Source organism: Hevea brasiliensis, chromosome 3 (genome assembly GCF_030052815.1).
Source record: "Hevea brasiliensis isolate MT/VB/25A 57/8 chromosome 3, ASM3005281v1, whole genome shotgun sequence".
Classification (NCBI taxonomy): domain Eukaryota; kingdom Viridiplantae; phylum Streptophyta; class Magnoliopsida; order Malpighiales; family Euphorbiaceae; genus Hevea; species Hevea brasiliensis.
The window spans coordinates 105,338,814-105,352,684 of NC_079495.1; the positions used below are offsets into that span (position 1 = coordinate 105,338,814).

At 28.4% G+C, this 13,871-nt stretch overlaps 2 protein-coding genes across 5 annotated transcripts; one reads left to right on the top strand and one right to left on the bottom strand.

Annotated features, from left to right (window-relative positions):
• Nucleotides 1–744: 744 nt before the first annotated feature.
• On the top strand, nt 745–3,822 carry LOC110636900 (protein DETOXIFICATION 24). 4 transcript variants are annotated; one of them, XM_058144410.1, is made up of 9 exons: nt 745–1,141; nt 1,270–1,811; nt 2,001–2,087; nt 2,177–2,233; nt 2,336–2,416; nt 2,555–2,574; nt 2,665–2,783; nt 2,863–2,949; nt 3,513–3,822. In XM_058144410.1, exons 1-9 carry the CDS (start codon nt 908–910, stop codon nt 3,606–3,608), a joined length of 1,323 nt encoding a protein of 440 aa, XP_058000393.1. In that variant the 5' UTR covers nt 745–907; the 3' UTR covers nt 3,609–3,822. The 4 variants fall into 4 exon arrangements, with proteins under 4 accessions (XP_058000393.1, XP_021642476.2, XP_058000394.1 ...); XM_021786784.2 differs by having other exon boundaries at nt 2,336–2,574; XM_058144412.1 differs by having other exon boundaries at nt 748–1,141; nt 1,415–1,811; nt 2,336–2,574.
• A 5,526-nt stretch (nt 3,823–9,348) lies between these two features.
• On the bottom strand, nt 9,349–12,047 carry LOC110636894 (protein DETOXIFICATION 24). Its single transcript, XM_058144413.1, has 8 exons — nt 11,679–12,047; nt 11,063–11,604; nt 10,855–10,941; nt 10,692–10,748; nt 10,366–10,604; nt 10,161–10,279; nt 9,739–9,825; nt 9,349–9,544 (listed from the first exon to the last, which is right to left on the bottom strand). Exons 1-8 carry the CDS (start codon nt 11,922–11,924, stop codon nt 9,467–9,469), a joined length of 1,455 nt encoding a protein of 484 aa, XP_058000396.1. The 5' UTR covers nt 11,925–12,047; the 3' UTR covers nt 9,349–9,466.
• Between the last annotated feature and the right edge of the window lie 1,824 nt (nt 12,048–13,871).

The following is a 13,871-nucleotide window of genomic DNA, read 5'->3' on the forward strand; positions in this document are numbered from 1 at the left end:
CCTGCTTCCTCTGTCAGCCAAACTGCTGATATATTCACCAAAACGCATCCTTCCGCTCGCTTTCAGGATCTCTTAAGCAAACTCAAGTTGGCACCTGTGCTACCACCTTGAGTTTGAGGGGGAGTGTTAGCATAATTATAGCAATTAGCATGATTATAGGAGATTTGTGTAGCATAATTACAGCAATTATTATTCTTATCTAAATTAGCTCATATTCTCATGTATAAATAGATGTAATATCTCTGTAAATAAGACACAGATAAATACATAATTCTTTCCTTCATTACTTGTATTCTTTCTTCTAACATTTTATATAAATCTTTTATGATTCTATAAGAAGCGGTTCATGTGTTCTAATAGTGGTTTGCCAAATGATTTTGTTTTTTTATTTTCTTCCTATATATAAAAGCGTTTGCATATATTAGATTAAGCAAGAGTAGTTGTGAATTGGACAAATCATAATTAACCACGTGGATTAATTAATTAGAATAATTGCTTAGGAAATAACTTCTTAAATCTATAAATCAACATTTCCTTTATTACACAAAAATGTTTATATTGTCTCCTTTATTTGCGTTTAACGTTAAACAAAATTTAATCAGACTAGACTAAATCAATCTTATTGATTAATAAAAAAAAATTCTAATAACCCTCAACAATAAGAGAGCATATTTATTATTATTAAAGAATATATTAAATCTAGCTAAGCTACTTTGTCAAGTCATCAAATTTTTTGATGTGCATAATATCTTCTATCAGATTTTATCATAAATTATTCTTTGAAAAAAAAACTTGGTGGAGGGAGGGGAGGCTGTCTTTATCGTAAACTACTGTACAGAAGAAGTCGATCTATATATAGACTAGATTGTGATTCATAATTTCATAACAGCTATAGAGAAAGTAGAGAATGGAAGAGAGGCTTCTTGGATCAGAAGAAAAAGATTCTAATGATTTGAAAGGGAGGATTTTGGTAGAAAACAAGAAAATATGGAAGGTTGGATTTCCTGCTATGTTAGCAAGAGTAACACAATTTGGAATGTTTGTGGTAACACAAGCTTTCATTGGACATGTTGGGGAACTACAACTTGCAGGTTATGCACTCATCCAAATCATTACCATTCGATTTGCAAATGGGATATTGGTAAAGAGACTTTTTCTTTTAAATTTCTTTTCTTGCAGCTTTTTCCTCTTTTCACCTTTCCAAGAACATGGTATCTGATTAAAATATATCTTCACATGATTTTTAATTCCCATGATGCATTTATGTAGCTAGGAATGTCAAGTGCCACTGAGACTCTTTGTGGGCAAGCGTTTGGAGCACGACAATACCACATGATGGGTATCTACTTGCAAAGATCTTGCATCATCAATCTTATCACTGCAACAATATTGCTTCCTGTCTTCATATTCTCAGGGAAAATTTTCAGGCTACTGGGTGAGGAAGAAGAAATTTCCAAAACTGCTGGATATATCTCTCTGTGGTTCATTCCTATTCCCTACTTCTTTTCCTTGGCTATTACCATACAACAGTACTTGCAAACTCAGCTCAAGAACATGATTGTTGGGTGGCTTTCTGCTTACTCTTTTGTACTTCATGTGCTATTGTCATGGATTTTTGTGAGCAGGCTGAACTGGGGAATTCCTGGAGCTATGAGTGCTATGAATATTTCAAGTTGGTTGGTCGTAATTGGAGAGCTAGTTTATGTCTTTGGTGGCTGGTGTCCTGATACTTGGAGAGGATTCACTTTAGCTGCCTTCACTAATCCAATTCCTGTAATAAAGCTCTCAATTTCCTCAGGTGTGATGCTTTGGTAAGTCCGTTTCCTTCTCCAGGCTACTGGTCGAGGCAAGAATTTCCTACTGTTACTTTGAGTTTCACACTCCCCAAGCACTATTACTTATGCAACTTCAGAAAAACTCTGTTTCGCTTCTATTGCTTAAATGCAAGTTCTCTCTCTAATATTCCATTTTTCTTTTACTCATGGCTTCTCCTTTACTAGCTTAGAGTTATGGTACAATGCTGCTTTAGTCCTCTTCGCAGGATACATGAAAAATGCAACAACTCAAGTATCTGCCCTGTCCATTTGGTAAGATTATAACAAGTAATTTCTTAATTAATAAAGGATTTTACCTATTTAAAGCGTTCTAAATGAATATTATCAAAATGAGCATGCAGCCTTAATATCACAGCTTGGGAATTTATGCTATGTTTTGGATTCCTAACTTCCTCCAGGTACAACATTTACTATGCTGATGGACTTAATTAATTAATTAATTATACACACACACACACACACACACACACTAATGATGGGTTTCCTTCCCCACTGTTTAGTGTGCGAGTTTCAAATGAACTGGGAAGAGGGGATGCTAAAGCTGCAAAATTTTCTGTTAAAGTCATCTTCTTCACTTCACTGTGCATTGGAGTCTTCTTTTTCGTAGTATGTTTAGCATTTGATAGACAAATTGCTAAATTGTTCACTAATGAAAAAGAAGTCATTCATGCTGTGTTCAATCTCTCTCCCCTACTTGCCTTCTCCGTTTTGCTTAATAGCTTTCAGTCAGTGCTTACAGGTGTATAAAAGTTGAAAACACTTAGATCTATTATTTGCTTGAAGCTTCTAATCTTTTATCGCTAGCATGCAAATCAATTTTTGAATTCAGGGGTGGCAGTAGGCGCAGGTAGACAGAGTATGGTTGCATACATTAACATCAGCAGCTATTACATTTTTGGGGTGCCAGTTGGACTTATTCTTGGATATGTGGCTCATCTGGAAACTAAGGTAAGAAATTTTAATTTCTTGTAAGAGTGATGAATTTAAATTGTAATTGTTGAAGAGATTTCTTTCATTCATTTTGTAGGGTATATGGATTGGGATGATAATTGGAGTTGTAATGCAAGTTACGGTACTTGGCTACATTACGTCAAGAACCAATTGGGATGAACAGGTAAAAAAATATCATCTTTTATGCTTCACTTGGGTAACCATGAAAATAATTATAGGTGTCAACTTGATTCCCCAACTCAACTTGCCCATTCAATCCGAACTCATCCAACACAAAGTAATTTATAATTCATTTTGATTTGTATAAAATTTGAAGCAAAATGAATTCAGTTGGGAAAATAATTTTATAAAATTAAAGAACGCTAAATTTAAATTCAACTCTACAAAATAAATTTATTATCTAGAGAAAAATAATTAAAATACCAATTATGTAATGCCACAATTTGACTACATAGTTTTGTCACTCATTCTCGAACTACCATCATATTGAGGGAGTCCAACTCTTATACCACTTTTAATGCTCCAATTCAACTGTATAATTCTGTTTTGATTTAGTATACCACTTATAATGCTTTAGCCCAATTAAAATTAATGAACTTAAATGATACAACCACCTAAAGTTGAGAGACTATATATGAATGAGATTAAGCCATCAGATCATGAATGCATCTACTGTTTTTCATTGACTGCCATTATATTAAAAAAAAAAAAAAATCCTTTATGTAGGTGACAAAGGCATCGGAACGTCTTGATAATTGGTTCTTAAGGCCTTCAGAAGAATCAAGTGCCGAAAATGCCATAGAAGAAAGATTGAATGGCTAGTTACTATCATGAAATGATTAATTTTAAATTAATTACATTTTGTATCGTGAATTAAAATTTTCAATCTCATTGCAATATTCAAAATAATCTAAATCCAAATGATTAGAATTTGATTCATAAAATGTTGTGAAGCAAATTATTTAGCCATGAAAGATTTATCAAGAGCCTTTGACTTCGCTGTTTTTATATAAATGGCTTGTTGGGTTGTTATGACTATTTGTTGTGAACCTTTGGGATATCTGGTTTGTTGGTATTGCTCAGGCTGACACCATGTATATATAATGCTACTAAAAGTTCCTGGGTCTGATCCTAATGCCACGAAAACCTACAATAAAGAGAAAAAATGAGGTGAGTAGCCTTCTAGAAAGTTACTTAGATGTTTAAGTCAAAGAACTAGATACGAGAATATGGGGAAAATTGTAATGAGATCTTGAAAATAAAAATATGCGTACTTAATTTTTGATTACTTGGTTAGTATTTATTAGCTTTTTAGAAACGTAATCTTGGCTGATGTGCCGAGATCGTCTCCATGAAATCCCTTCTTGCTTCATTATTGGCGTGATTATTGCTCAATACATGAGATAAGGTCTTGCTTAATTACTAGCATAATTATTGCTCGGTATATCTTTTGCTCGCCTTTTGGGCGATCAAAGGTATTTTGTTCGATCTTATTTTAATCCATGGTGCTTTGTTTGGCTTACTTAATTTTTTGACCATCTAAAATAGTGTTTGACCTTTCTAGTTGTCACGTTAAATATTTGTATAGAATTTGGACTATTTAACTTAGATTTTGGGTGAGTAATATCACACACACACACACACATATATATAAAAGCCCCCCAAAATAATTTCCATTATTTTATCATCATATATGTATTTCTTATCTTACGTACAAGAAATTTTTAAGGCACTGTCATTCTTAAATTTTGTTTTAGCTTAATTACATTATATTATGATGTTTTATCATAATATAGCATGATTGAATGGCTAGTTACAATCATGAAATGATTAATTTAAATTAATTACATTTTGTATCGCCTTCAGAAGAATCAAGTGCCGAGAATGCCACACAAGAAAGATTGAATGGCTAGTTACTATCATGAAATAATTAATTTTAAATTAATTACATTTTGTATCATGAATTAAAACTTTCATTCTCATTGTAATATTCAAAATAATCTAAATCCAAATGATTAGAATTCGATTCATAAAATGTTGTGAAGCAGATTATTTAGCCATGAAAGATTTATTGAGAGCCTTTTGACTTCACTGTTTTTATATAAACGGCTTGTTGGGTTGTTATGATTTGTTGTGAACCTTTGCAATACCTGGTTTGTTGTTATTGTTCAGCCTGACACCATGATTATATATACAATGCCACCAAAATGTCTGACAAGTTATTTTCACACAGACATGCACATTCAATTTGAAATCGAAATTAAATTAAATTGTCTTTAAAAAAATGAGTGATTTTCTTAACTACCATGAATCCTATACTACATCTCATAAACTTAAAATCCATAACCCTAATTGTTATAAGAATGTTGTTTAGTTGACTTGTACCTATTTGAACAACCTCAATTAATTCTATCTTTCTTTGATAAGAATCAATACTATCTTTATAAGTTCCCCCTTCATATTGAAATAGGTTAAATTTTTAGTTTAAATTAATTTTTTTAAATAAAAACTTTTAACAAAATTTAACAATTGAATTTGATAAAATTAAAATTAAATCAAAACTGGACCAAAATTAAAATGACAGGAACTTGCAATTTCAATTTTTTTTTAATAATCTGAAATCGAAATCGAGAATTTTAATTCAGTTTGATCCATTGGCTTGGATTCTCTGCTTACCTGAAAATCAGAATTGCTGACTGGTTGTTCATAAAGGAAATATTATCATATGCTTGACCAAAAAAATGATGGGTCTGAGATTTGCAAAAAGACAAAAACAAAAGTGGTAGTGCTCAAAATCCAATTTGAAGTTTTCCTCTATGATTGAGAAGTTGCAATCATTCATGGAAAATTAGGTGCATATGGTACTTACAATTTAATTGTGTAAGTGTAACTTGTTAAGCACATTCTAATTCTCTAATTATTATCATGAATAATGGTTCCTTGTCTACATTCCATTGCCATTTGATATTTTTCTGATTAGTCTTTTTCTCTAATATGGAATATAAAATTTTATAAAAATCTAATTTGATTGATTTTTTTTTTGTTAAATTTTATATTTAAAATAAAAAAAATAATTTTTTTAATTTAAAAAAATTCATTGTCAATGAAATAGAAATGAAACATGACTGTTTAAGAATGCAATTGAATTTTTTTTTACAGATGATTTATTCTAAATAAAGTTATTTATTTTTTTAATAAAATATAATAAGAAAGGAAATCATGTCTAATTCCTTCTTTTTTTTCCATATAGTGAAATTTTTTATATTTATGGTGAAAGTTGTACATTTCATTTAGAAAAAAAAAAAATATTTGTAAAAAAATATAATTTAATTCTCATACAATAATTTTTTATGATTTTTGTTTGTTTTAAATAATTTTTTTTAAATTAAAAAAAAAAACTAAATTCTTTTGCCTATTAGATTTTCAAACGTAGAAATTGATAAAAAAAATCAATTGAATTAAATTTTTGTAAAATTTTAATTTTTAAATAAGAAATAAAGAAAATAATTGCACTCTATATCGTCAGACACTATCATCTTTTAAAGAAACAATTTGTAGGATTAATAATAATATAAAAAAATTAATATATTATAGAATCTTTTTATTAAGGTGGGATATGTTATTTCGATTAAATAATTAATCAATAATATTAATTTAAAAATGTGGAACTGACATTGAAGATCATTTTAAAAAAAAATTCAAAGCATATTATTTTTTACCACGATAAAATTATTATTAATTATCTTATAATTAGTATCTAAGAGACTAATGATAAAGTTGGGATTTTCAAGGGTGGATGGCAGAGTTTGAATTTTACTAATTACAATCTCTCCCCTAATATTTTAAAATTGATACTTTATTATTCACTGTATTAGCATAATTACATCAATTAACATGATTACAATATAATCGTTACTTCGTTTATGGAGATAATTTTGTTGATTTGCCGAAATCATTTCCATGAAATCAACTCTTGTTTCTTTACTAGCGTGACTATTGCTTGATACATGATATCTAATTTTGCTTAATTATTTACATGATTATTGTACAGTATATCTTTTACTCGCTTTTATTAGACAATCGAAGATATTTTATTTGGTCTTGTTTCAGTCCTTATTGTTTTGCTCAGCTCGCTTGATCTTTTAACTATCTAAAATAGTATTTGACCTTTTTGTTTGCCACGTTGGACATTTATATAGAATTTAGACTATGTGACTTAGATTTTTAGTGAGTATATATATATATATATATATATATATATATATATATATATATATATATATATATATACCTAAATAATTTATTCTATTTTAGTTATAAGCCCCCCAAAATAATTTTTAAGGAATTGTCATTCTTAAATTTTGTTTTAGTTTAATTAAATTATATTATGATGTTTTATCATTGATTCCCTCGAAATTTATAAACAATAAATATAATTAATAATTTGTTAAATTAATTTTATTTATAATGTTGACTTAAAAAAAAAAAGATTTTTTTCTACTCTCACTATAATAAATATAGACTCGGATAATACTTTTCTAACGTCACTTTGTATGTAATATTAAAATAATAAATAACAGCAAAATAAGGTAAGGTAGCATATTTAGATATTAAAATAATATATAAAATAATAAATAATATATATAACATCAGATATAATATATACTGCTATAATATTATTTATTAATAATTATAATTATATTATTAAAAGTTGAAATATTTTATTTTTAATTATTTAATTATTCATTCATTATCAATATTTAATTATTAATTGCCAAGATTTTATGCCAACCGTCCGCAATACAATGCCACCAAAATGTCTGACAAGTTATTTTCACACAGACATATATATTCAAATTGTAAACAAAATTAAATTAATTTAAATTATCTTTAAAAAATGAGTGGTTTTCTTAACTATTATGAATCTTATGCTACCCCTCATAAACTGAAAATTCATCACCCAAATTAGTATGAGAATGTTGTTTAGTTGTCCTGTACCTATTTGCGCAGCCTCAGTTAATTTTACATTTCTTTAATAAGAATTAATACAATCTTTAGAAGCTTCCTCTTCATATTGAAATAAGTTAAATTTTTAGTTTAAATTAATTTTTTTAAATAAAAACTTTTAACAAAATTTAACAATTGAATTTGATTAAATTAAAATTAAATAAAAACTGGACCAAAATCAAAATGACAAGAACTTGCAATTTCATTTTTTTTTTAATCTGAAATTGAAATCGAGAATTTTAATTCAGTTTGGTCCATTGGCTTGGATTCTCTGCTTACCTGAAAATCAGAATTGCTGACTGGTTGTTAATAAAGGAAATATTATCATATGCTTGACCTAAAAAATGATGGGTCTGAGATTTGCAAAAGGACGAAAACAAAAGTGGTAGTGCTTAAAATCCAATTTGAAGTTTTCCTCTATGATTGAGAAGATGCAATCATGCATGGAAAATTAGGTGCATATGGTACTTATAATTTAATTGTGTAAGTATAACTTGCTAAGCATATCCTAATTCTCTAATTATTATCGTGAATTATGGTTCCTTGTCTACATTCTCTAACCATTTGATACGCTAATTAGATTTTTGTCTGATTAGTCTTTTTCCCTTATATGAAATATAAAATTTTACAAAAATTCTATTTGATTGATTTTTTTTTGTTAAATTTTATATTTAAAATAAAAAAATTAATTTTTTTAATTTTAAAAAATTCATTTTCAATTAGAAATGAAATATGACTATTTGGCAATTCAATTGAATTTTTTTTTTTTACAAATCATTTATTTCAAATAATGTTATTTATTTTTTTAATAAAATATAATAAAAAAGGAAATCATGTATAATTCCGAATTTCTTTTTCGATATAGTGAAAGTTTTTATATTTTTGGTAAAAGTTATACATTTCATTGAAAAAAAAATTATTTGTGAAAAAAATTATAACTCAATTCTAATACAATCATTTTTTTGTGATTTTATTTGTTTTAAATAAAAAAATTAAAACGAACTGAATTTTTTCACCTATTAAATTTTCAGACATAAAACTTGATAAAAAAAATTAATTGAATTAAATTCTCATAAAATTTTAATTTTTAAATAAGAAATAAAGAAAATAATTGTACTCTATACCGTTCGACATTATTATTTTTTAAAGAAACAATTTTAAGGATTAATAATAATATAAAAAATTAATATAATATAGAATCTTTCAATTAAGGTGGGATATGTTTTTTCCATTAAATAATTAATCAATAATATTAATTTAAAAATGTGGAATTGACCTAAATTGATTGAAGATCCATTTTAAAAAAAAAAAATTCAAAGCATATTATTTTTTTCCACGTTAAAATTATTATTAATTATCTTATAATTAGTATCTAAGAGACTAATGATAAAGTTGGGATTTTTAAGGGCGGATGGCAGAGTTTGAATTTGACAAATTACAATCTCTCCCCTAATAGTTTAAAATTGATACTTAATCATTCACTGGATAAAGAATAGCTGTTTAAAAAAAATTTCCATGAATGGTGCAAATAAAAAAAAATAAAGATCCAAGAGACTTCAATGCAAAAAACGAGAGCATATAAGATAAAAATAGTTGTTGTTCTCAAAAACAAAAGATAAAAATATTCTTTCCAACACATATTTTAAACAATGTTCCTTCAAATAAATTTTACATTAAGAATTAGCAGAACTATCTTCAGATTTTGATGGATTCAAAAATAAACGGTTGAGACGTTCTGATGCCTTCTTTACCTACACAAAGCAAGTACTTGGGTCAAATTAGTCCAATGCGTACCAAACTTTAATTGCTATTTTAGCATAAACTCTGCTTTAGTATGAATCCATGATATTGGATATACGGTGAAACTCTAATCCCACATATGTTTGTATCTTGAAACGATTAGGTCTAGTAAGAAATTGTTGAAATCTATCTTTAATTTACAAACCTGCTCATCCCAATTAGTCTTCCATATGAGGCAAGATAAGATAATTGTCTGCGTTAGTACTCCACACAGCATTCCAATCCACAAACCCTGAACCACGGCGGAAAACTATATCAGAAAAAAAAATGCAAAAATGGAGTAGGTTGCCTGCAAGCACAATTCAGGTAGTCAGTACAAGTGACCTAATGTGTGAAACATCCCACGTTTATGGGCTTTATAGGGGATTGATGAACATAGCCTAATCCTAATCCTATTTTGCAAAAAAGTTGTTTTTGTGGCTTGATTGATACATTTAGCAAATTAGATAAAATTTTGAGTCTTGCATGCTTAGTCAAGTGATAAATGCGCCTCACAATTTGGATAATAAAAATATTTTCGAACTTGGAGTTGTGTGCTTTACTTGGACAATCGGTATTACTTATTACCTTGACTTGAAGATGAGCGACGTATCCAAGCACAACTCCTAAGGGTATCCCAACGCCATAATAGCTTCCCAAGTTAATATATGCAACAATACTTTGTTGACCGGAACCTACAGTTATTCCTGCAGAAATTTAGGTATTTTAGAGCTTGGAAGTTGACTAGAAACCTAATTTAATAGAGGTTTGATTTTGAGAATGATATACTTGCCGGAGAGTACTGGCTGAATGCTGTTGAATAACAATGTGAATGAAAGTGGAACGGAGAGGTCTGAAACAGTATCTGCAACTTCCTCACTCTCTGTGAAAATATATGAAATTTCTCGACCGAAGATTAACGCCAAAATCCAGAATACCACTCCAATACATATTGAAGTGAAAAGAACGACTTTAATGGCAAATTTTGCAGCCTTCGCATCTCCCCTCCCCAATTCATTCGATACACGCACGCTGTGCAAATTACAAATTATATGGATCTCATCTATTATATAAGTGGGTCTCACCATTCATCTAGGTAGTGTAAGTAAGAAGCAATACCTTGCAGCTGCTAAGAATGCAAGGCAGATCATAAATTGCCACGCACTGACATTAAGGCTGTGACAAGAAATTAGCTCTAATTAGATGGATGAAAACAAAGAAAATTCCTTCGTCTTAAAAAGTTAAATTTAATTAGTACAATACAAGGCTGATTCATTCTTACCAAATGGAGAAAGCTGATATTGCAACGGCTGCGTTTTTCATATATCCAGCCACAAGTACTAGAATAGAATTGTACCAAAGTTCTAAGCTATCAAAGAATTAAATAGATAATTAAAAAATTGTTGATATAATAATTAGAAATGCATATATAATATTTTTGCTTTTAAGATAAAATTATAGAAAGGAATAAAGAAACTTGGAATAATCACCAAAGCATGAAACCGGAGGAAATTGAGAGCTTGACGACGGGAAGGAGATCGGAAAAGGCAGCCGTGGTAAACCCTTTCCAAGTGTTAGGGCACCACCCTCCGAAAATGTACGCAAATTCTCCAATGACAATTAACCAAGCAGAAATGTTCAACGCACCCATTGCTCCATTGATCCCCCAGTCAAGTTTGATCACAAAAAACCAGCTCAAAAACACATGAATCACGAAGGAAATAGCAGAAAACCATCCAATAATACGGTTCTTCATCTGGGATTGCAAGTACATTTGCATTGTCAAGCCAAACACAAAGTAGTAGAGGAAAGGAATGAACCATAGAGAGATTTTTCCAGCTGCTGTTGCTATATCCTCCTCCTGACCAATTAGTTTCAAAATTGGTGTGGCGAAGATGAAGAGAGGGAGCAATATCGTCGTAAGAGTATGATCAACGATCCATGATCGCTGCAAATATATTCCCAACATGTGGTATTGTGCAGCTCCAAATGCTTGTCCGCATAATGTTTCAGTTGCGCTTGACATGCCAATCTGCCAAAGACAACGTCTTGATGCTGAATATATATGCATACTGAAAAAGAATTAAAAGACAACGAAAATCTTACCAGTATCCCCATAACAAATCGCACGAAGAAGGTTTGTTCAATTGCATAAGCAGCTAGCTGCAACTCGCCGATGTGACCAAGAAATAACTGAGTCACTACTATGATTCCGAAAGAAGTCACTCTAGCCACCATTCCAGGGAAGGCAACCCTCCATATCTTCTTAGACTCAGTCCAAATCCTGCTTGTCAAATTAGCAGGGTCTTGTTCTTCTGATCTCAGAAGCCTTTGTTCCACTGATTCGTCCATAGTTCTGCTCAAGGGTGTGCAAAAATTATTAACCCAGTTCTTGATCTTTAAGTTTTTATCTTTCAATTCATATTGCTCCAAAAAAACTAAAAAACCTTCCAATTCATATATGCCAGACTGGTAGTTGGAAGTTGGAACTTGCTTATATATACAAACATTGAAAGGGACCTAGCCACTTCTATTCGTCTTCACCTGTAAATCTAATTTCATTGGATATGGTGAAACGACAAACCCGATTCAACAAGAGCATTTTGCTAATAATAAATGCAATTTTCGATTTGGATGTAGTCCAAATACGAGTCCTTTCTACTCTTGAAAGAAATAATTAAAAAAAAAATAATTAAACAATATGTTTTCTTCCTGCTATATTTTTTGTGAAATAAAAATTAAAAAAAAAATAACATGCATCTGTACAGTAACTGATACTTTATGAAAATTAGTTGGTTTGAAGATGTTAGGTTTGACTCATTTGAATATCTTACATATTAAAAATATTTTTTTTATTTTATATAATTTTCTATATAAAATTTGCAATGTGGATTATGGCTCTCTCTGGGAATTAGGTTAAGATAACTTTATGTTTAAAGCTTAAGCATTTTTTTGCCAAATGCACAACAGGTATCAAAATGCAGAAGGAAGTTAACAACCCAATTAAAACTTCAGATAATTTTATGAAAGAAATAATAAGATGTAAATATACGACACTAATTTTAAGCTACCATAAATAAAACTCAATTTCAAATTAGATATGTAATAATAATTACAAAATTTTAATAGAAAATTTAAATTTAAGTTTGGCAGGTAGGTGATATGTTATTACCATTATTATTCAATAAAGATTATATTTTTTTCATAATAGAATTAAAAATAAATAGATGGAGACTCAAACTCAAAATCTTTCAACTTTTTATACTTTTAAAAATGTTGAAATCATGATAGAAGATTAGAAGTAGATAACAAAATTAAATTCATTACCAAATATGAAAATCCATATGGAAAAACATAAGATTAAAAACAGTCATGATCTAATTTGAATTTTAAATTGAATTGAAATCAATTTGGTCAATTTTAAATCAAATCAATAAAAATTTTGGTGATTTGAATTGAATCAATATCATCTCTTCCATTGAAGGGTATTTGATTTGATTATTTGTTTTTAACTTTTGACTTAAATTTTATTTTTTTTAATTTACAAATTAATTTAAAAATAAAAATGTTAATTTAAAAATAAAAATACTTAAAAATAACTTCCATACAATTTAAGTGTTTAATTGAAAGAAGCTTAAAAATAACTTAATATTGTGATTATTAGAATGGAAGTAGTATTGATATTTTTAAAAATTATTAAGATAATATAGTATTTTATTTAGTTAAAAATTAATTTTAAAATAAATTGTTAGATTATAAGGAAAGGTATCCTTTTTTTTTTTGAAAAAGAGAACGGTAATTTACTTATTTTAAGTAATTTTTTTAATTTATAATCTAAACAAAATATTAATTTATTTAAAAATTTTATTTTATAAATAAGTTTGATTGACTTGTAAATTATGCCGAACACCCTTTAAAACTGTAAATTGCCAATTTTATAGGTTTAAATTGGAAAAAGAATTAAAAATTTAATGAAAAGTTTTCACAAAAAAATATTATGCAAATTGAAAAATTAAAGAAAATTAACAATTATTGGAAACTTTTTTTTATTAATTATAAATTAAATATAATAATTAACGTAATTTGACAAGATTATTTAAGAAAAATTTTAATTAATTATAATATAATTAAGGAAATTTTTTATTTGAGTTTTTTTTATTAATTGTAATTATAGTATAATTAAGCAACTTTTACCAATATCTAAGGAAATAAGCTTTTTGTATTATAAATTGCGAAATTAATGAAATATGACCAAATTATTTTAGGATTTCAGACAAATGTTCCATTTATTTCAAGGAA

Excerpts from the sequence above, each read along its gene's own strand:
- LOC110636900 (XM_021786784.2), top strand. The coding sequence starts at position 908 with ATGGAAGAGAGGCTTCTTGGATCAGAAGAAAAAGATTCTAATGATTTG. Across the intron at positions 1,142-1,269 it reads GATTTGCAAATGGGATATTG|CTAGGAATGTCAAGTGCCAC; the intron begins GTAAAGAGACTT and ends GCATTTATGTAG. Across the intron at positions 2,088-2,176 it reads GTATCTGCCCTGTCCATTTG|CCTTAATATCACAGCTTGGG; the intron begins GTAAGATTATAA and ends ATGAGCATGCAG.
- LOC110636894 (XM_058144413.1), bottom strand. The coding sequence starts at position 11,924 with ATGGACGAATCAGTGGAACAAAGGCTTCTGAGATCAGAAGAACAAGAC. Across the intron at positions 10,749-10,854 it reads ATATCAGCTTTCTCCATTTG|CCTTAATGTCAGTGCGTGGC; the intron begins GTAAGAATGAAT and ends TTCTTGTCACAG. Across the intron at positions 9,826-10,160 it reads TCGCTCATCTTCAAGTCAAG|GGTTTGTGGATTGGAATGCT; the intron begins GTAATAAGTAAT and ends GCCGTGGTTCAG.